Source organism: Sebastes fasciatus, chromosome 7, assembly GCF_043250625.1.
Source record: "Sebastes fasciatus isolate fSebFas1 chromosome 7, fSebFas1.pri, whole genome shotgun sequence".
Taxonomy (NCBI): domain Eukaryota; kingdom Metazoa; phylum Chordata; class Actinopteri; order Perciformes; family Sebastidae; genus Sebastes; species Sebastes fasciatus.
The window spans coordinates 7,868,628-7,888,636 of NC_133801.1; the positions used below are offsets into that span (position 1 = coordinate 7,868,628).

The 20,009-nt window shown below is 38.8% G+C and overlaps 2 protein-coding genes across 2 annotated transcripts; both read right to left on the reverse strand.

Annotated features, from left to right (window-relative positions):
• Positions 1-88: 88 nt before the first annotated feature.
• On the reverse strand, positions 89-10,470 carry LOC141771254 (uncharacterized). Its single transcript, XM_074641310.1, has 6 exons — positions 10,225-10,470; positions 5,610-5,650; positions 5,448-5,517; positions 4,250-4,315; positions 3,114-4,075; positions 89-1,757 (listed from the first exon to the last, which is right to left on the reverse strand). The coding sequence occupies exons 1-6, from the start codon at positions 10,268-10,270 to the stop codon at positions 1,689-1,691; spliced, it is 1,254 nt and encodes a 417-aa protein (XP_074497411.1). The 5' UTR covers positions 10,271-10,470; the 3' UTR covers positions 89-1,688.
• Positions 10,471-12,410: 1,940 nt separating this feature from the next.
• On the reverse strand, positions 12,411-19,407 carry sars2 (seryl-tRNA synthetase 2, mitochondrial). Its single transcript, XM_074641312.1, has 16 exons — positions 19,083-19,407; positions 17,988-18,083; positions 17,768-17,797; positions 17,497-17,637; positions 17,298-17,352; positions 17,145-17,208; positions 16,745-16,850; positions 16,610-16,657; positions 16,330-16,438; positions 15,662-15,707; positions 15,477-15,564; positions 15,170-15,282; positions 14,805-14,898; positions 14,222-14,314; positions 14,050-14,115; positions 12,411-12,905 (listed from the first exon to the last, which is right to left on the reverse strand). The coding sequence occupies exons 1-16, from the start codon at positions 19,377-19,379 to the stop codon at positions 12,765-12,767; spliced, it is 1,587 nt and encodes a 528-aa protein (XP_074497413.1). The 5' UTR covers positions 19,380-19,407; the 3' UTR covers positions 12,411-12,764.
• Between the last annotated feature and the right edge of the window lie 602 nt (positions 19,408-20,009).

The following is a 20,009-nucleotide window of genomic DNA, read 5'->3' on the forward strand; positions in this document are numbered from 1 at the left end:
AGGTATCGCTGTCGAGACTGTAAAAGTCGGATCGGTGCCTCCCTAGATTCAACTCTATTTATAGGTTGACAAACCAAACACATAATGGTTTAATACACTTTCCGTTTATTGATTGACAGGTAGCATAGAAGAAGATACAGCAGGCACAAAATACAGCACTCTGATTGGCCAGTAATATTACAAATGTGTGTTTTTGTTTTCATTTTCTTTTCCCTGTTGTTTGAAATGTCCTCTATGCCCTTATGTCACTCACCCCCCCTACAGACATTTCCTACGTCTCTCTTGCTGGTTTGTAAGATACATTTTGTGGAAACTTTTGCACTAATATAGAAAAAGAAAACATTTATTTTCAAGTGAACAAACACCTCCTCTTTGGAATAGACAGTGACGAGCTCATCAGTGTTGACTGATCGTGTGTGTCAAATACATACATGTATTGTAAATCTTGGCTGTGTAGAAAACGAGAGGTTATATCTGCTATATGAGTACTCTATGATGCACTTTGATAACACATTAAAATACATGAAATATAATTCATTATTTGGCTAATTATTGCATTCACGTGTGCTGTAGTCTATGTTGTGTTATTGCAGTAAGTGGGCCTCCAGTGGTAACCCTGTTAATCCTGCACTGTGTGCATGTCTACCCAGTGTCCTCTTGGGGGCGCTGTTGCTTCATATTTCCTATGACCTTGGCTTACAGACCTTGATATCTGATATTTACACAAATGACATGACAACCATGAAAACTACTGAGCGTTTATCAATGTTATATAGTCGGTGTTGCTGTTACCAAAAGACAACAAAATGGCTTTAGTGACTCCCTCTTCCCTCCACTCCTCCTTGGCTTGTTAAGATAAAGAGTGCAAAGCTGGCTGAGAACCTGAAGTGACACTTTTAGACCTTGTAAGCTTCTAAGTACGTCGCGTCCTAACAGTCGAGACAAACTTAACATCTGACACACGTGTCAGAAATTCAACGTTTTGTTCGTGTCACCCCGGTTCGTCACAAACAGTCTGGTTTTAACAGTGCGAGAGCCAAATGAAACACAATCCTTGTTTCTACTTTATCGTCAAAGAAACGGAGAGGAAATCATGACTTACTCCTGTGTAGAAATATCAGTAATACGTATCGTTAACAGTCAGAACAGCTTACACATAGTTATTGCACAAAATATATATTGAAATACACATAATTACTTATGGGAATCTGTTTTTTCCCACCAAAAGCACACCATCGAGGATGATTCCTGCTTGCCAGGGTTCATGATTTCAAAGATGATGGTGTTTGTGTGGTTGGCAATCTGCAGTCAGAACTAACATTTGAATAAAAGTGCTGAATGCTTTGCATCCATGGCGGTTTTACAACTGCAGTGACATCACCTGTCGACCTTACAAACAGCATATACAGGTACTGAGACAGGAACGCAAAGATCTTTTAGATTCTCTAGGAAAAGGCGTCTCTTTTCCTTCAACTGAAGGAAGCAGCGACGGCCTTTTTCCAGGCAATCTAAAAGCAGAAATGAAACGACAGTATGTACAGTTTCCACTAATGTCCATTTACAGACATTTCTCTGAGTGCTGTGGGGATTTGAAGGCTGTAAAAATGTGTGAGCTGAATGTGTGACTGCGAATGCAACGAAGGGTTTTGTCAGTCTGCTGTGTGTGCGTATATTTATTGGTGTGTGTCTTATCCTCTGCGGAGCTCCCTCAGCTCTGCAGCCACTTTGCGCAACTCAGCTTCAATTTCCAGCAGCTCCTGTCGAAAGAAAACAAATGAGAATATATGACACAGCAGCAATACAAGACACATGGTGACGCTTTAGATTACAGTTTTAGATACAAATTTTGTACATATGTAGTACCAATGAAACTTACTGGGTACCTGCTGGACATTTTCGATGACGCCCATGTCTATAATACACTATAAACATACTTATAATGCGTTAAAGTCTGCTTATAGTATCGTATAACTATAGTATAAGTAGGGCTGTGTATTGGCAAGAATCTGACGCTAGGATAAGTATCATGATACAGGGGTTACGATTAAATTTATTGCGATATATTGCGATACTGTAAGCAAGGCGATATATTGCGATTTCTTTTTAAATCTAATTTTGCATTTATCGCAGTCCCTGTAACATCCAATATCATTGCACTACTTTGAGAGGCACATACAGTTTATTTGCTAATGAAATAAAGTAGACTGAGTTAATCTTTGCACGTAAACTATTAATTCAAAATCTATACAATATCACAAAACACAATATCACGATCCTCAAAATCTTCGATATTTTCTTACACCCTTAGATATAAGCAGTCATAAATATACATAATGCTTTATAACAATAATCATAACACATTATAAAGCATTTTATGATGTGTTATAAGGTTCAAATATCATAATACTTCATAATTGCTGGTCACTTACTGACTTTATTTTGCATGAATCATAGTGTAGTCAATCATAGTTGCAATACATTATAATCTTTTTTATAATGCATTATAATCACTGTTATAATGCATTATAATGTAATTATAATTTACTATAAGTGGTCATTGTTTGCTTGAAGTAAAGTAAAAATTAATTTTACAATGTTTTGTTTTTGCATAGATTTAATGATATTTTTTCACTTTACTTAAAGCACCTAATGACCACTTAGAGTAACATATAATTAATATATTTTTGTAATCAAATTTTGTGTGTTTTAAAGATATGCATTGGGAATTATTAACAAAGAAAATTACAAATAAATAAAATAAAAAAATACATACATAAATAAATATATAAAATTAATACAATTATAACTAATAATTATTTAATAATAAATACCCCCCCCCACCCACCTCTAAAGAAAAAAAAAATATTAAATTTAATAATATTTTTTCACATAAAAGCTGGTCTGATGATGTTCAATAAGGAAATAAGTTATTACTACCTTATTACCCTGTACTTGTATATATACTTGTATAATGTATATTTGTCCAGGTATAAGTACACAGTAAGTACTTCATTAGTACCATCATGTATACTAAATATTTACACAATAATGGGCTGTAACATTAAGTGTTAACAAACACTAACACGAACTGTCACATAACTGCACCAACTTACCTCCCCTTCATCTTCTTCGGCGTCACCCCCCTCGTCGTCTCCCTCATCCTGCCCCTCCTCATCCTCTCTGACATATTCATCCTCATCTTCCTCATCCTCATTCTCGTCCTCCTCATCCTCTGCATTCTTGTACCTCTCTCGCTCAAACTGCCTCGTGGCTTCATCGCTGGCTTTCTCCATCACTCTCTTCTGCTGTGGCTCCTTCACCTCCACCGCCGCCTCCTTCTTCTTCACTTCATTCTCTGTTTTCTCGTTGGGCTCCTTATCGTCTTCGCCCTCCTTCTTGTCCTCCACGCCGTCCTCTTTCTTCCCGCCCTGCGTCTCCTCCTCCTCCTGCACCCGTTTCATCTTCCTGACGAGTTCGTCCAGCTCCTCCTGCTTCTCCTTCCTCTCCCTCTCCTGCTCCGGCTTGCTGTCGCTCTCCTGCTCTTTGAGCAGCTCCTTGAGCTCCTTCTCCACCTTCTCCCTCTCCACCATCAGCTCCACCTCGTTCTTCCTCCTCTCCTCGATCCTCTGCTTCTCCAAGTCCTCTGCTGTTCCTTCACCCTTCTCTTTCTCCTCCTTCTCCTTCTTCTCCTCCACTTCCTCCTTCTGCTCTGCCTCAGAGCCCTTCTGGATCTCCCTCTCCTTCACCGACTCGTAGCGCTTCTTCTTCAGCTCTTTCAGCAGTTCTTTGAGCTCTTCGTCGTTCCTCTCCTCCTTCCCTTTCTTGGCGATCTCTTCAGCCAGCAGCTCCTCCAGCTCCTTGGCTCGCTCCTCTTCTGTGTCCCTCCCTCTGTCTTCAATCCGTGGTTCCTCCATTATCTTCTCCTTGGTGTCATCTTCCTCCGTCCCTTTAGGGAGGTCGGTCACATCTCTCTCCTCCTTCGTCTCCTCGTCCCCCTGCTCAGCGTCGCTCTCGTCGTCAGCCAGGTTGTACTCATATCGCTCCTTGTCGTCGTCGTCTCGCTCCGTCTCTGTCTCTGCAACAGCCAGACTACAACAGTCAGTGCCATGTGGTGTTGAAATGCATGAGAACGTGTGTGATTTGGGGTGAAGACATCACTTCTCTCACAAATAGACTTTTAAATGCCAAGAAAAATAAATGAAACACCAAATTCGATGTGCTATGTTTTCCAGCGTCAATGAGATTTTACCATCGTCAGCCAGCCTCTGCAGCTCCCTGAGCAGACCATGATGTCTTTGCACTTCATCAAGTTCCTCTGCAAAAATAATGACAAGCAATACTTCAATAATACAAAACCAGACCAAAAACAGGCAGAATACCAGATGTCTTTACACAACAAAACACCCGTCACAGATTAATGGTCAATTTCAGCAAATAAAGAAAAAGACAAAAGCATCTCGTGATAGATGAATTACACTGTCTTAATTGGCAACTATTTTGATAATCGATTAATCTGTTTGAGTAATTTTCTAATTAAAAAAAAGTTTAAATTCTCTGATTCCAGTTTCTTAAATGTGAATATTTCCTGGTTTCTTCACTCCTCTATGACAGTAAACTGAATATCTATGAGTTGTGGACAAAACATTTGTAAGACGTCATCTTGGGGCTTTGGGAAACACCAACGCGTTCTCATCTCAACTCGTCACATACAGCCACTTTGTCAGACCCCTCGACGTCACTTTACGGTCGCAGTAAACACGTGCATAATGTTGTAAATTAAACAAAAACACATTCTGAGGTTTATAATAAAACCACTTAGTTAGGTTTAGGAAAAAACAACATGGTTAGGCTTAAAAAACTACGTTTGTACAGTGAAAATGACGCTGAACGTTGTGAACACGAGACACAAACAAATAGCTGATTGTAACTTGACACACTGGACACGAACAGCGGTCTCCTGGATGAAAGCCTTGTGTTTGTTGGACCCATCCACCTCCCCTTCCGCCCGTGTGTGTCTCTTTCGCTCTTTAAACTACGTCACCACAGCACTTTCCCTGAGCGTTTAATATTGGGTTTACATTGTAGTTAATGGAAAGCCCAGCGTTTCTCATGGGTGCCTTGTGTGGCGGTATCTAACCTGGACGTGTCGTATTTGACGACCTGGGAATGAGAACGGGATGGAAACACTCCCCATTTTTCACAATTTTCTGACATTTCATTGACCAAACAACTAATCGATTAATCGAGAAAATAATCAACAGATTAATCGACAATGAAACTAATCGTTAAATAGTGAAAAACTGCATCACAATTCACCTCCAATTGTCTTGTTTTGTCCTCCAACAGTCCTAAACCCCAAACTAATTAACCTCAACTAATTGGATAATCCTCCATCTCTAAACAAAACATCCTGTTATTGGAGTATTGATGAACAGATAATTAGTTACCTGCTAGCTGTGGGCCACACTCATGATGTGACCCGTCTTCATTCAGTGTCTCCTGAATAATACATTCAACCTGGAGGCACAAAACAGACACAATTACTGGTTGAGTCATTAAAATAATAAAAGGCTGAATAATAGGAGAAATAAAGAGGACTTGTTTCTGACCTTTGCATCATTGAGGGGTGAGGATACTGGCCGGCTTCCCACTGCGGGAGAGAGATGGGAAACATAAATCAATACATTTAGCATTGCTGCACCAAACTATGTTACAGAGCACCACAGATGAACTACTTTGTTTACTTAGTAGTCGTGCACGGGCGTGGGTGGAGCTGTGCCCTCATTAAGGTGAGCACAGTTACCTCGGTAAAGAGACACAGCAAAGAAGCTTAACCCCCTCTCCAGGATGCAGATACTCCCTAAAGGCTTTAGCTCACAGCTAGTTGTTCCCACCAGAGCTAAATCAGTCGCCAATCCCCGCCTGCCAGCGGATCATTAAAGGCACACTAAGCTGAGCCATCAGCGACTCTTTCTCACGGAGATACATCGAGTCTAACAAGAGCCTGAATGTCAGCATATCACAGTCCGTGTTCAGCGTTGTGACCTTTTCTTTTATCGTTATGTGCCGGCTGCAGGAGACAAGATGTGATGATGTTCAATTACTGCATGAATCTAAATGTCAGCCCGTAATATTCTTAGAAACATGTTTATGCTTTCTGTCAAATTAAAACCATCAAAGCAAATTAAGTAAATTGAACTTAAAGGAAACATTCATATTTACAAAAAAAGACTGAAACACAACTATAGGGGCCGTCTGGAAGGCTCGGTGAGAAATATTTGAAGGTATTCGAAGTTTCGGGACAGCGTCGCTGCCGCACTACTGTACAAACACGCACCTCTACACATAATAAACAGCAATATCTGTCTGAGAATGACTAACAATAATTAATGCTGAAGATAAATAATGAACAATTTTTGGGGATTATTCCTTATTTCATGGGCTATTTTGGGATTTATACATCATTACATACTTATATATAAAAAACAAACAAACGAAGCATTCGAATACTGATTTGGAGGTCGGTTACCATGGCAACGGTCAAAGCTTCGAAGCATTCAGGCCAGCCCTAAACACAACAATGCAAAACAATGCAGTAGGGCTGAACGATTATGAAAAAAATATTTAATTGAGATCATTTTGACTGATATTGCAATCGCGATATGATTTGCGATATTAGTGGAATGATAATGTTTTCATCATTTTCATTGAAAAACTTTTTTTTGCAGGAATCTGTACCAAACAAAGATGTTGTCTTAAGTCTGTAGAATATGATGAATAAGCCAGGTCATCATATTTATTCATATTTAATTTAAAATTGACACACAATTCACCTTTAACAAATATTGAAATTGAAAATAGGCCACATTGCGATTTTCAATAACATTTTGATTAATTGTGCTGCCCTACAGTGCAGGTGCGTTTGCTCCCTTCACTGACACGACACATGTAAGTTTGATCTGTGGTCTGTGTCAGCACGCAGCCAGATCAGCACAGATCAGGATCAATAGGACTAATTGATACCTTGACCAGTGATGAACCCCCGACAGACACGTGAGCTGCTACAGTTTGGCTCTGCATGTCCATGTGATGGTGTGTTAGTGTGTTTAAGCTGTGACTCCCCGGCCTCATAACTAAAGCTGTGATCTGGTTTTATTGGCTCGCAGTGGTGGAATGTAATGAAGTACATTTACTCAAATGCTTGATGTATTTGTACTTTACTTGAGTATTTCCATTTTATGCTACTTTATACTTCTACTCCACTACATTTTGGAGGCAGATATTGCACTTTTTACTCCACTACATTTATTTGACAACTTTAGTTACTTTGCAGATTTAAATTATTGATAGCAAATATATGTATCAACTTATAAAGTATGATGTATTATTAAAATTAGGGCTGTCAAATTTAACGTGTTAACGCAAAACCTTTTTAACACCACTAATTTCTTTAACGCATTAACGCAATCTTTCTAAAGTTAGTGTGAAGATACTGGTATCATATGAAACTAAAAAACCTAAAGAATCCATTGGTACCAACCTCGTCATACTAGCTTGTCGAGAAGGAGGCTAAATAACGATGCAAAGTTATGCTAAATTTTGGCAACGAAAATCTGTTATGGCCATTTTCAAAGACCTCTGACCTCAAGATATGTGAATGAAAATGGGTTCTATGGGTACCTACGAGTCTCCCCTTTACAGACATGCCCACTTTATGATAATCACATGAAGTTTGGGGCAAATCATAGTCAAGTCAGCACACTGACACACTGACAGCTGTTGTTGTCTGTTGGGCTGCAGTTTGCCATGTTATGATTTGAGCATATTTTTTATGCTAAATGCAGTACCTGTGAGGGTTTCTGGACAATATTTGTTATTGTTTTGTGTTGTTAATTAATTTCCGATAATAAATATATATATATATTTGCATAAAGCAGCATATTTGTCCACTCCCATGTTGATAAGAGTATTAAATACTCGACAAATCTCCCTTTAAGGTACATTTTGAACAGATAAAAAAAATATTATTTAATTTGCGATTAAATATTTTAATAAATTGACAGCCCTAATATGAGTACTTTTACTTTTGGTACCTATAAAGTATATTTTGATGCTAATACTTTTGCACTTTTACTGTATTGTAATATAATGTATTGTTGTTGTTTTTTCTTTTTTCTTATCTGGACCTTGAGTCTGCAATAAAGTTTGAATTGAATTGAATTGAATTTGACAAATGCTCCAAAAACATGTTACCTTGATTAAAAAAACACTAAAACCTCATGTGAGTCTGCTCCATATGCAGCTATAGGGGCTGACAGATGCACAATAATGAGTTTATAATGAGATTACTGTGCAATCTTGGTATTTAATTGACCTCTGCAGTGGCATTTAGTGGTACGGTAAGATTATTACCTACAGTAGCTGCTCCTGTGGTGATGTATAAGCTATATATATTTTTCTTTTTATGTAGACTAAATAGCTTCAGTTAGGGTGGGCTTTGACAAAAGTGTAACGGCCCACTAATTCCCACACTTTACCTGTATGAGATATATGTCTTGTAGGGCTGCCCCCTTCTTAATCGATTAGTCGACTAATCGGTCGTTTTGGTCTTACTCGACTAATTCAATTCAATTCAATTCAATTTAAGCTTTATTTCAGACTCAAGGTCCAGATAAGAAAAAAGAAAAAACAACAACAATATATTGCATATAATAAATTACAATACAGGAAGCACTATAAAAAGTAATGATTAAAAGATATTAAAATATAAATATATTTACATACATCAAAAGTGGTGCTTTTGTGTGATCTTTTGTGGAGAAACTCAGTGTTACAGATTGATTAAATTAACTAATCGATTAGACGACTAAGAATTTATTTGGTCGATTGCAAGGAGCATAAATATGTTTTATTTTTCACTTCACTGTCTGTGTTGTGATTTGATTTTAATGTGTCATGGAAAATGTCACAATGAAAAACAATTAATTCAGTTATTATAGACATAAAGCTAAATAATTGTCATTTAACATATGATTTTCATTTAATTATGATATAGTAAATGCACACATTAAACGGAAATACATATAACAGTGTGCATAATATTTCACTGCATTTTTTTTTTTAATTTGTTTTCTAACAAATCAATTATTGTCTCCACACACTGTGCCAGCTGAATAAAGCAGTTTACAGTCTGCTCTATGTAGGTTATCTCCTGCTGCTTAACAGTAACGCACTGCAGACTAATATTTACACAGTTTTCATCCATGTCTCTCTGTGGGGGCAGCTAGACCTCCATCTCACTGTCATTTATAACCCCTTAACACGTTTTATTATCACGCAGCATGGAGCACCGAGCTGCAGGTGTTCCTGCTCACCTGTGCGGAGCTTTAATGCGCTTATTTCATGGGCTATTTTGGGATGTATATCATTATTACATACTTATATATAAAAAACAAACAAACGAAGCATTCGAATAATGATTCGGAGGTCGGTTACCATGGCAACGGTCGAAGCTTCGAAGCATTCGGGTCAGCCTTAAACACAACACTGCGAACCAATGCAGAGAGGGCTGAACGATTATGAAAAAATATTTTATTGTGATTATTTTTGACTGATATGGTGATTGTGATATGATTTATGATATTAGTGGAATGATACTTTTTTATTTATTATTCTCATTTTCATTGAAAACTGATAATGGTGTGATTTGTGCAGGAATCTGAACCAAACAAAGATGTTTTCTTAAGTCTGTAGAATATGATGAATAAGCCAGGACATCTCTGACAATATTTAATTTAAAATTGACAGATATTTAACAAATATTGCACCACTAATTGGTGAATTTGGTGCCAGTAAATGCTAAAAAATATGTTTTATTTGTATGTCTAAAATGTCCACCAGGACCATCGTCAGTCCAGCACCAGCACCAGCAGACAGAAAGGTATACAGGCGCATAAAGCAAATTATGTAACAAGCCTATTAAGTCTAAAGCCCCTGAGGCATTAGGACACCACACACCTTCTGTCTGCTCCATATAAAGCGTTATTATGCATTTGGTTTCATCTGTTTAAATGCAGGTAAAAAAGAACAAGAGAGCTACTACAGAGCTGAGAGCTGAGAGCATTTTGTACCGTCATTTCATACCGACCGCCCAACACACACACATTCACACACTGTGCATGTGTTTAATGGATGTGATGGATGTGATGATGGATGCAGACTCACCTCCGACTGCAGCCCAGAGAACAACTGCGGTTATCAGAATTCCCATCCGAGAACAGAGAGAGTTCCTGCTGCAGAAAAATATAACCTTGAAAATAAAAACAGACTGACTAACAGACACACACCCGCAGAGCGAGGTGGAGCTGAGCTGAGTGAGTGTGTGAGAGAGAGAGAGAGAGAGAGAGAGAGAAAAGGGGAAGAGAGAGAGAGAGAGAGAGAGAGAGAGAGAGAGAGAGAGAGAGAGGACAGGAGAGGAGAGAGGAGAGAGAGAAGAGGGGAGAGGGAGAGAGAGAGGGGGAGAGAGAGAGAGAGACAGAGAGGACAGGAGAGGACAGAGAGAGAGAGAGGGTGTGTGTGAGAGAGAGAGAGGGTGTGTGTGAGAGAGAGAGAGAGAGAGAGAGAGAGAGAGAGAGAGAGAGGAGGAGAGAGGAGGAGAGAGAGAGAAGAGAGAGGAGAGAGGAGAGGAGAGAGAGAAGAGGGACAGAGAGAGAGAAGAGAAGAGGAGAGGAGAGAGAGAAGAGAAAGAGAGGGAGAGAGGAAGAGGAGAGAAGAGGAGAGAAGAGGAGAAGGAGAGAGAGAGAAGAGGAGAGAGAGAGAGAAAAAGAGAGAGAGAGAAAAGAGGAGAGAAGAGAAGAGGAGAGAAAAGGAGAGAAGAGAAGAGAAGGGAAGAGAAGAGAGGGTGTGTGTGTGTGTGCGTGTGTTTACGTGTGTGTGTTCGTGTATATGTGTTTATGTGTGTGTGTGTGTGTGTGTGCGCGTGTGTGTGTGTGTGTGTGTGTGTGTTTATGTGTGTGTGTGTGTGTATGCGTGTGTATGCGTGTGTGTGTGTGTTTACAGTATGTGTGTGTGTGTGTGTGTGTGTGTGTGTGTTTACAGTATGTGTGTGTGTGCGTGTGTGTGCGTGTGTGTGTGTCAGGTGACTTGAGACCAGATCAGACTCTGTTAAAGGTGCCAGAGATGTCAGTTGGTCGTCCTGTACTTACAGCCTGTTAACAAAATGTTTAATCTGTTCCTCTAAGCTTTAGGGATGCAATAGCTGCATACTCCTCTGTGATTCCTCTCTATTCAGATAAACCCAGTGAGAATATTATTACAGCAGCTTTTTCATTTTATTTGCATGCTCCATGCAGCTGTCATCACCTCCCCTGGCTGCTGATTAATCACTTTAACACATTAATTATTGATACTTGGTAATGTAACACACATTATGTCACCTCTGCTTCATCTGCAGGCCCCCCTCAAGGTCACTATGTCATTCAATATGTTTGGTATTAATGCATGTATAATGTATATATAACAATACTGGGAATTAAAAACACGACCAGTAAGCCATACACAAAAGAAATTAAACACTTATCATCAGAGCTGCAGTAATTAATCCATTAGTTGACAACTATTAAATTAATCGCCAACTATTTTGATAATTCTCTGATTGCAGCTTCTTAAATGTGAATATTTTCTGGTTTCTTTACTCCTCTATGACAGTAAACTGAATATCTTTGAGTTGTGGACAAAACAAGACATTTGAGGACGTCATCTTGGACTTTAAGAAACACTGATCGACATTTTTCACCATTTTCTGACATTTTATAGACCAAACAACTAATCGATTAATCAAGAAAATAATCAACAGATTAGTTATGACCACAAAGCTGATTTAATTTGACTCTTCTTTGCATGAATTTGGCTTCAATGGTCTGATTTACAATTACATTATGTGAAAAAGCCTCTTTTTCTCACTAAATTCATTCTTTTTAGCAGGTTTAAATTCTTAAGTTTCATGATTTACTGCCTCAGTAAACTTAAATAAATCCACTTCTCAGGTCAGGATCCTGTAAAGTCACACTTTGTCTTCTACCAGCTGTAGAGCTGCAACAATTAATCGATTAGTTGTCAACTATTTTGATAATTGATTAATCGGTTTGAGTCATTTTTTTGAGAAATGAAAAGTCTAAATTCTCTGATTCCAGCTTTTTAAATGTGAATATTTTCTGGTTTCTTAAGTCCTTTATGACAGTAAACTGAGTATTTTTGAGTTGTGGACAAAACAAGACATTTGAGGACGTCATCTTGGACTTTGGGAAACACTGATCAACATTTTTCGCCATTTTCTGACATTTTATAAACCAAACAACTAATCGATTAATTGAGAAAATAATCGATAGATTAATCAACAATGAAAATAATCGTTAGTTGCAGCCCTACTTCTCTTTATTCTTTATTATGGTCCTCCTCATGAGCTGGACAACACACGTTTGGGCGTACATTTACAATTTCATGACATTTGACAAAACAAGATATGATATACAGTATATTTACAGTGACAGTAAACTGAAAGATAAAGGTCGGATCCACCTTGAAACACCGTTGCACTCAATTCAAAAAGTCAGACTGTCTGTCATTTAATCTGAAGAACAATGGAGATCATTAACAACATGTACGAAACATCCTTATCCGTGTTAGAGACCTGCTTCCTGTCTGACTTGGTAGTGTTGAATGTGAACTGGCTCCCACCTCTGGTGTGTGCTTGTACAGTATTTGTGTCATCTGGTCTTGGGAGCAGGTCTGGCCGGTCGACTCTGCTGGTTGGGTCCGATGTATTTCAGCGGAGCGTACTTTGGCGTCTCGATCACTTCCAGGCCCAAATAAGGCTGCAGGGCTCGGGGGACACGCACTGTCCCTTCCTGGAGAGATGGAGAGAAACGACGGAGGGAGAAAGACATAAAAGAAGAAACCACAAAACAAAATACATAATTAATAACAATATAATGTTAAATCAAGATTAGATTTTGTAAAGTTTCAAAGTAAATATATTGAAACATTTTTTTTAATTAGCTGGGTTTCCATCAATTGGTAGTAAATCTCAAAGGCAATCAAGAGTTTTATTTTAAAATTCGTTCTAGTATTTGACATCTAGTTGGAGTTAGTTAAGATCCATTTTTATGGAGGATGTAAAAAGCTTAAATGAAAACAAATAAATAAATAAATAAAAAAAAAACAGTGAGATATTATGCACACTGTTATATGTATTTCATTTTAATGTGTGCATTTACTATATCATAACTAAATGAAAATCATATTTTAAATGCAATTATTTAGCTTTATGTCTATAATAACTGAATTGTTTTTCATTGTGACATGTATTTTCCACGACACATTCAAATCAAATCAACACAGACAGTGAAGAGGTGTGTTGCATTTCAGTGTTGTTCAGGAGAAAACAAAACTTTTGGCCTATTGGCCTCTTTTAGTCATCCCCCCTAACCTAGTCAACTAAGCCTGATGATATTTGTTGCACTATTTCTCTGCCTCAGGAAAATGTAAAACTGTTTAGCAACATGGAAGTCATTACAGTATTATTACATCATTATTCCAGCATTTCTAAGAAAATATATTACAATTTGTATAAAAATGTTTTGACTGACAACGATCACAAGGGGGAGCCACTTCAACACAGGTGCATGCAGAGAAATATACATTTAACATAGTGGAAGGTGGACAAGGTAACACTTTGTTGGAAGACACAAAAAGAGCTCATTTTCAAAAGGTTTTTACATATTTTATCAAAACTTTGTCTGCAAAAGTAAGAATTTTTGGTCTGTGTTTTAGTCGTTGACATGCTTTTTTAGTGTTTTTTGGGTATATGCATAAAAGCATAACTACAAGTCTGTCATAAGATTTATATTTGACATCTTCCGTGTACAGAGCATCATTTTCAGCTGTCATATATTGCAGGGACTCATTACAACCTTTTCAAGACAACTCGTTGAATCCATTTAGTAATTTTGTAGGACAATCCTTTAATGTGCCCTCATGTTGGTGTCTTACTTTGGTCTGGTGAGTCTCCAGGATGGCGATGATGGTTCGGGGGATGGCACATGCTGTAGCATTCACCTAGAGATATAATTTAAATAAAACACATTATGGAGGTGGTACTGTACACTGCTGTAAGATAAACCCACAGGAACGTAGAGCAGTGCTGGCTCATCTGCAGGCTTACTGTGTGGGCGTACTGCAGGCTGCCGTCCTCTCGCTCATACAGGATGTTGAGGCGTCTGCTTTGGTAGTCGGTACAGTTGGACCCACTGGAAATCTGAGAGATATTTATATATATATATATATATATATATAGTGAGAGAAAGAGAGAGAGAATACAGCCTACTGGCTCAAATCTGCCATCTTCTTCTTCCCCCATTAGACTTGATTGACGTTCACAGCATAGCATCATCATCTCTTTTATTAAACAGACGTTATAGGCGTCTCTCCTTCAACCGTTTCAGAGCACTACTGATTTTTCTCTCAACTGTTTGTGCAGCATTTTGTAGCCAAATAAGAGTCCAAATGTTCAACATTGACCTCCTTATAGCTACATTTACTCACCCGCCACTCTGGTCGTGCATACATGCTACAGATTCTGCTCGCCATTATTAATGTAGGAGATAATGAATTAAATATAGGACTTAAAATTGGACCACGGACGAGGAATGTTTGGCTACAAAACATTGAGGCTGTCAGATATCTCAGTTGACATCCTGTCATTTCTTACGCATCTGATGTTGAAATTAGGTAAGTAGGTAACTGACCTCTCCGTAGCTGTCCCTCCCAGGCATCCAGGCTTCAATGTCATACTTTCTGTATGCTGGAGGACCCAGTTCCTGTGTCGGCATGTCCAGCACTCTGAGTCAAAACACACACAAACAACCTGGAGCTAAAAATAGAGCCATAACTCAGACAGATACTATAAATATCATGTAAAATTGAATGGATGGATGAAAGAACGAGACCATGGGCCATCTATAATGCCTCAAGTATGTAGCTATATAAATACAAAATACATGGTTGGATTTACCAAGGCAATATCGTTTCAGATTAGTTTTCCTTAAAGGATATTGTTTTTATTTTCGTTTTAGTTTACTATAATAACCCCGGTGTGTGTGTACGTATTAACCTGTAGTGTAGTTCCAGTGCAGAGAACATCTCTTTCTGCAGAGAGATGAACTCGTCCAGCAGCTGAGAGCTCTCCTCTCCCGTCTCATCTGCCGTCACTCCAAACATCTCTACCTGAACACACACAGATAATTACAAAGCTTGTTAGCATAATTATACAGTAGGGACTTGTTTATAATATAAAAAAATTGATTTGCAATCACTTGTTGACGGCTAACAAAGATTAAGCAATACACAAATGCAAATTTCTGTAAACATATTCATCCAAGCAACTCCTGTGTCTCTAATATAATAAATGTCATTGTGACCTTGTTGAAGTGGTGTACTCTGTAGAGCCCCCATGTCTCTCTGCCCGTGTCCGTCTCTGCTCTGTAGCAGGTGCTGCTGCACACCGTCCTGCAGCGGGACACGACACATCATGTCAGCTAGGATTACTCCGATATAACACTATATCTGTAGCAAACTACATGTAGGAATGAGGGGTGCTTCTCACCTGACAGGCAGGTCCTTCCAGTTTACTGCATGATCCATGAAATAACCTGAAAAACAGAGACACACATCACATAACTACTTACTACACATGTATAATGGATGCTTCCAGTTCTCATTTCTGATTGGCTGAGCCGATTCAGCACATTAAATCGGCGGCGGCGCCCGTCGGTGAGAGAAATCACTCTGATTTGCTGTTCAGCTTAAAACTAATCAGTACGGAAGTGAGGAAAGCAAGCCAACGAGTAAAGTCAAGAGGAAAAACAGAGAAGGCTCTTCTAATTTTTCATCTTCATCTCATCTGATCATTCCAACACACGGATATTTTCACAACCACATGGCCGTCTGGAATGAAGCTAAGTGGTGAGTGAGAGCGGTGTGAAAATGGTCGACAGACGCTGCTTTATTTCATGTGCGTATCATAACTGCGGCTTGTATATCCACCGTCCTCGGTCTTTCGGTTTCCCTTTTTGAATGACGAATACAGACTACCGCCGCCTGGTGGTAGAGAGAGTTATTTCATCTCACGCAGGCGCAGAATGTACGTGGTAGTCGGCCGTCGGCTGTAGTCTTTGCGGTGTGTTCCAGTGCATATTTTTGGCAACGACAAAGGCGACGTGAGGCGACGCAACAGATGGCCTTTGATGTTGATTTGTTTTTTCTAAGACTCACCTGCCACCCCGACCTCTCCAGTCCCGGCCAGGTTGAGATCTGGGAAACGGGTCTGGTCCAGTGAATAGACCTGAGAGCGATGGGCGTTGGGCTGCATCCCACAACCCTCCTGGAGGAGGACGAAACAGAAAAGAGGAGAGGTCAGCAAGAGGGGGATATTGTGTGCTTTAAAAGATGATTTGGTCTGAGTGTTTTGTTTTAAAATATTTCATTTGATTTAATTTATGTGCATTTGAATGTCATTTTTAGATATTAAGTTTAGTATAAGTAAGCTACTCACAAACACTGCCCCCTTCAGCATGTCAGGTACAACCATGGGGATGAAGCCCTGCAGGAGTCAAAAGGAAAACTCAGGTTTGGCGCTCCTATATAAGTTTGCAGACTTCATATCTAATATTTCCAAATACACGCGTACCCGTCGCTGCAGTGTGTCGAGGGCAAAGTTTTGCAGTGCAGTCTGAAGTCTGGCCCCTGCTCCTCTCAGATAGTACGACCTGTGGCCTGAGACGTGAGCTAGATGTCTGCAGGAGAGGATACAGGAACAAATTCAAATCAATCAACTTAATATGAATGAATGAATATTAGATAAATTATGAATTATACCATATTTAAACAAAATGGCATTTTGCTCCTCAAATTTTTAGTATCTTTGCTCTCAACCTGCAGGCTGACTAAACAGAAAAACTAACATCCTGTCTTCTTCAGTTTTCTTTTAATCAATAAGGAACAAAGGGTTCAACAGAATAGTGCACAAACAGCACCGCAGGTGGAACCATCAAGTAGTTAAAACCAACAATCATCAGAGTCGTCCTCACCTCTGTCTGATGAGACCTAGCTCCTCCCCCAGCTCTACGTGGCCTCTGGGCTTGAAGTCAAACTCTACAGCAGAGAGAGAGCAGATTATGAGATTTGTATTTTTTTTAAACACACAAGGGTGAAGCACTAGATAATTACTTCAGATCCATCACCTGGTTTCTGTCCAACCAGCTCCACCACCCTCGCCTGGCTCTCATCTCCAACTGGCTGAAAAAGGAAAGAGGAACTTTAGGAAGTTTCAAACTACTTTAAAAAGACGCAGAAAATCTCTCCCCAGATGCAGTGGACAAAGTGTGTGTGTGTGTGTGTGTGTGTGTGTGTGTGTGTGTGTGTGTGTGTGTGTGTCCTCACCACATCAGGGTGTGTGGCGTTGGGCAGTCTGAGCGCTCGTCCATAGTGTTCCTGATCTAGCTCCGTCTCTTTGGGGTAGAGTTGATTCAGTCTGTTGCGGATCTCTCGGCCCGTCTGCAGAGCCTGGCTGTACTCTGGGAGCTGCGTGAAGAACAACAACAACAACTCAGAACTGGTCCCAGATGTGATTTAACACCGACAGGTAGACTAGCAATGACAAGATTGACTGATTCAATAACAACGACTTTAAATTCTAAAGTGCCAAACTTACATTGCCGAGGGCTTTCTTGTCGTTCTTGGTCTGTGAGGAAAAGATGATTTATGTCACAATAATGGATGCAGCTTTATACTCTTACAACTTTTGACTAAAAAAAACAATCAAATTATTAAATAAAATCGCATCCATAAGTTCTTATGTATTCAAAACAATCAACAACCTACATATGAGAAAAGTGGTGACTGTGAGCACAGCTGTAATAACCTTTACTGACCACTAGAGCTTTGACTGTGTCACTGATGAGTCTCTTCTGCTCCTCCAGCTCAGAGATTTCTGTCCTCACCGCCTGGAGCTCCTGCCACACACACACCTACAATGTGGACACAAACACAATCAACTGAAAATCCAGTAATACAACAGGCTCTTCATGTTTCCCTTGAATACATGTTTCAACATATATCAAATGCTTTAATGCTTATGTATGACATGCTTAATAGGAGTGTGTATCTTTTGGTATCTCATGATTCGATTCAGAATCGATTCTCGATGGAAAAACTCGATGAAAATTTCTTACAATTTTATCATTTGAAGATACAGTCTCTGATTTGTCCCACAATCCCAAAATGTCAGAAGGTTATTTTGTCAGGAAGCTTAACGATACCGACACAAAGGTGAAACATTTAGTGAAAGAACAGGAAACATCACGACGATATCTGACAGTAAAACCTGAACGCTGTTTCCCATCATCCTAAACATGTGTTGTACTTTTATTAGATAGCTTATTAGATAATATGAGTCTGATTTTGTACAGATGCTTATATTATATTTGGGTTATAAATGGGTCCCTTTGTATTTCCGGTTGCAATGTGTGTTAATGCAGTAGCTGACAGGAAGTAGACCTGGACCAAAGCTGTTGCCCTAGCAACAGAATGGCAATGGAAAAGGTCACCATAGGTCATTCCTCACCAAACAGTACTGCAGTATGCACATTATCTTATGAGAAATGCTTTGGTATAATACATAATGTGAATGTCGGAGTTGAATACCATATATTATATATAAACATATATCATATATATCATATATATATATATGATATATATTATTACATATATTATATATATATGATATATAAACATATATCATATATATCTATATATATATATCTATATATATATATATTATTACATATATTATATATCTATATATATAGATATCTGTATATATATCTATATATATAGATATATATATATAAATGTACAGTTTTTGCTTATAAGCAGCCAGCTGTCAACCCCAGAAACTTTTGGCAGAAGATGAAGTTTTTAAAGCCACAAACAGGACTGAATCAGCAGCTATAAACATCACTTACTATCTTCCTGACATCGTCCCCTCTCAGGTCACCCTTCCTGTTCTCCACCTCAGCTGTGACTCTGTCTGTCTCCTCAGTCACTGCTCTCATATCCAGCACAGGCTTATCGCTGTAACCTTCACGGACATGCTCGTACAAACTGCTCCGGGCTCCGTGCGAGCAGCGGTACGAGATGAACACACTCCTCCTCTGCTTTGAGCATTGTCTCACTGCCGGCTTTAACACAGTTAGAGCTGCTGAGCCTCCAACTCTTGCAACCATGCCCATGCAGCTCGCCATGTTGGTCTTGTGCTGCATTCGTGGGTATGGGAATATTGAGCTTTACTCTGTGTATACTCAATAAGCCTTTCTCCATGCACTTCAAAAGCGTTTGAATGCAACAATATCACTTAAATGGAAGCATGATATATAATAATAATAATTAAAATGTTTAGATATATTTTCTTTTTTTCTGTACTGTTTCTTTTGTATTTATTTCAATGTTTTTATTGGATTGTTTTCCACTGTTTGGTTAGGTTTTTCTGCACATTTTGTGTACTTCTTGTTGTTGTTTAACTTTTGTTGTATTTTTTAAATTATTGATTATTAATTACTTTCTTCCTTTTTTGTTATAGTTTTTTTCTCCTGGGGTTTGGGGGAGGTCCTGTGTATAAGCATGTGGCTTCTTGACCTCTCCTGACACATTTCTTGTTTGTTTTTTTCATTGACTGGATTTTGTGTAGTTTTATATATGTGCAAATAAATAAATAAAAAAATAATTATGACTATTCATATTTCTTCTTCTTCTTCTTCTTCTTCTTCTTCGGTGTTTATTGGCTGTTGGCAAACCATCTTAGAGGTGCATTACCTCCACCATCTGGACTGGAGTGTGGAACAGGAGATTGTGCAGAAACAAAATAATAAATAAAAAATAAAATAAAAAATAAT

What these genes read in the sequence shown, in the direction of transcription:
- LOC141771254 (XM_074641310.1), bottom strand. Translation starts at nt 10,270, where the DNA reads ATGGGAATTCTGATAACCGCAGTTGTTCTCTGGGCTGCAGTCGGAG. An exon ending in CACCCCTCAATGATGCAAAG is followed by an intron (nt 5,518 to 5,609) that starts GTCAGAAACAAG and finishes TTGTGCCTCCAG; the next exon opens with GTTGAATGTATTATTCAGGA. An exon ending in CCGAAGAAGATGAAGGGGAG is followed by an intron (nt 1,758 to 3,113) that starts GTAAGTTGGTGC and finishes TTCTTTCGACAG; the next exon opens with GAGCTGCTGGAAATTGAAGC.
- sars2 (XM_074641312.1), bottom strand. Translation starts at nt 19,379, where the DNA reads ATGCAGCACAAGACCAACATGGCGAGCTGCATGGGCATGGTTGCAAGA. An exon ending in TGCTGAAGGGGGCAGTGTTT is followed by an intron (nt 16,439 to 16,609) that starts GTGAGTAGCTTA and finishes GTCCTCCTCCAG; the next exon opens with GAGGGTTGTGGGATGCAGCC. An exon ending in GAGTACACCACTTCAACAAG is followed by an intron (nt 15,283 to 15,476) that starts GTCACAATGACA and finishes GTGTGTGTTCAG; the next exon opens with GTAGAGATGTTTGGAGTGAC.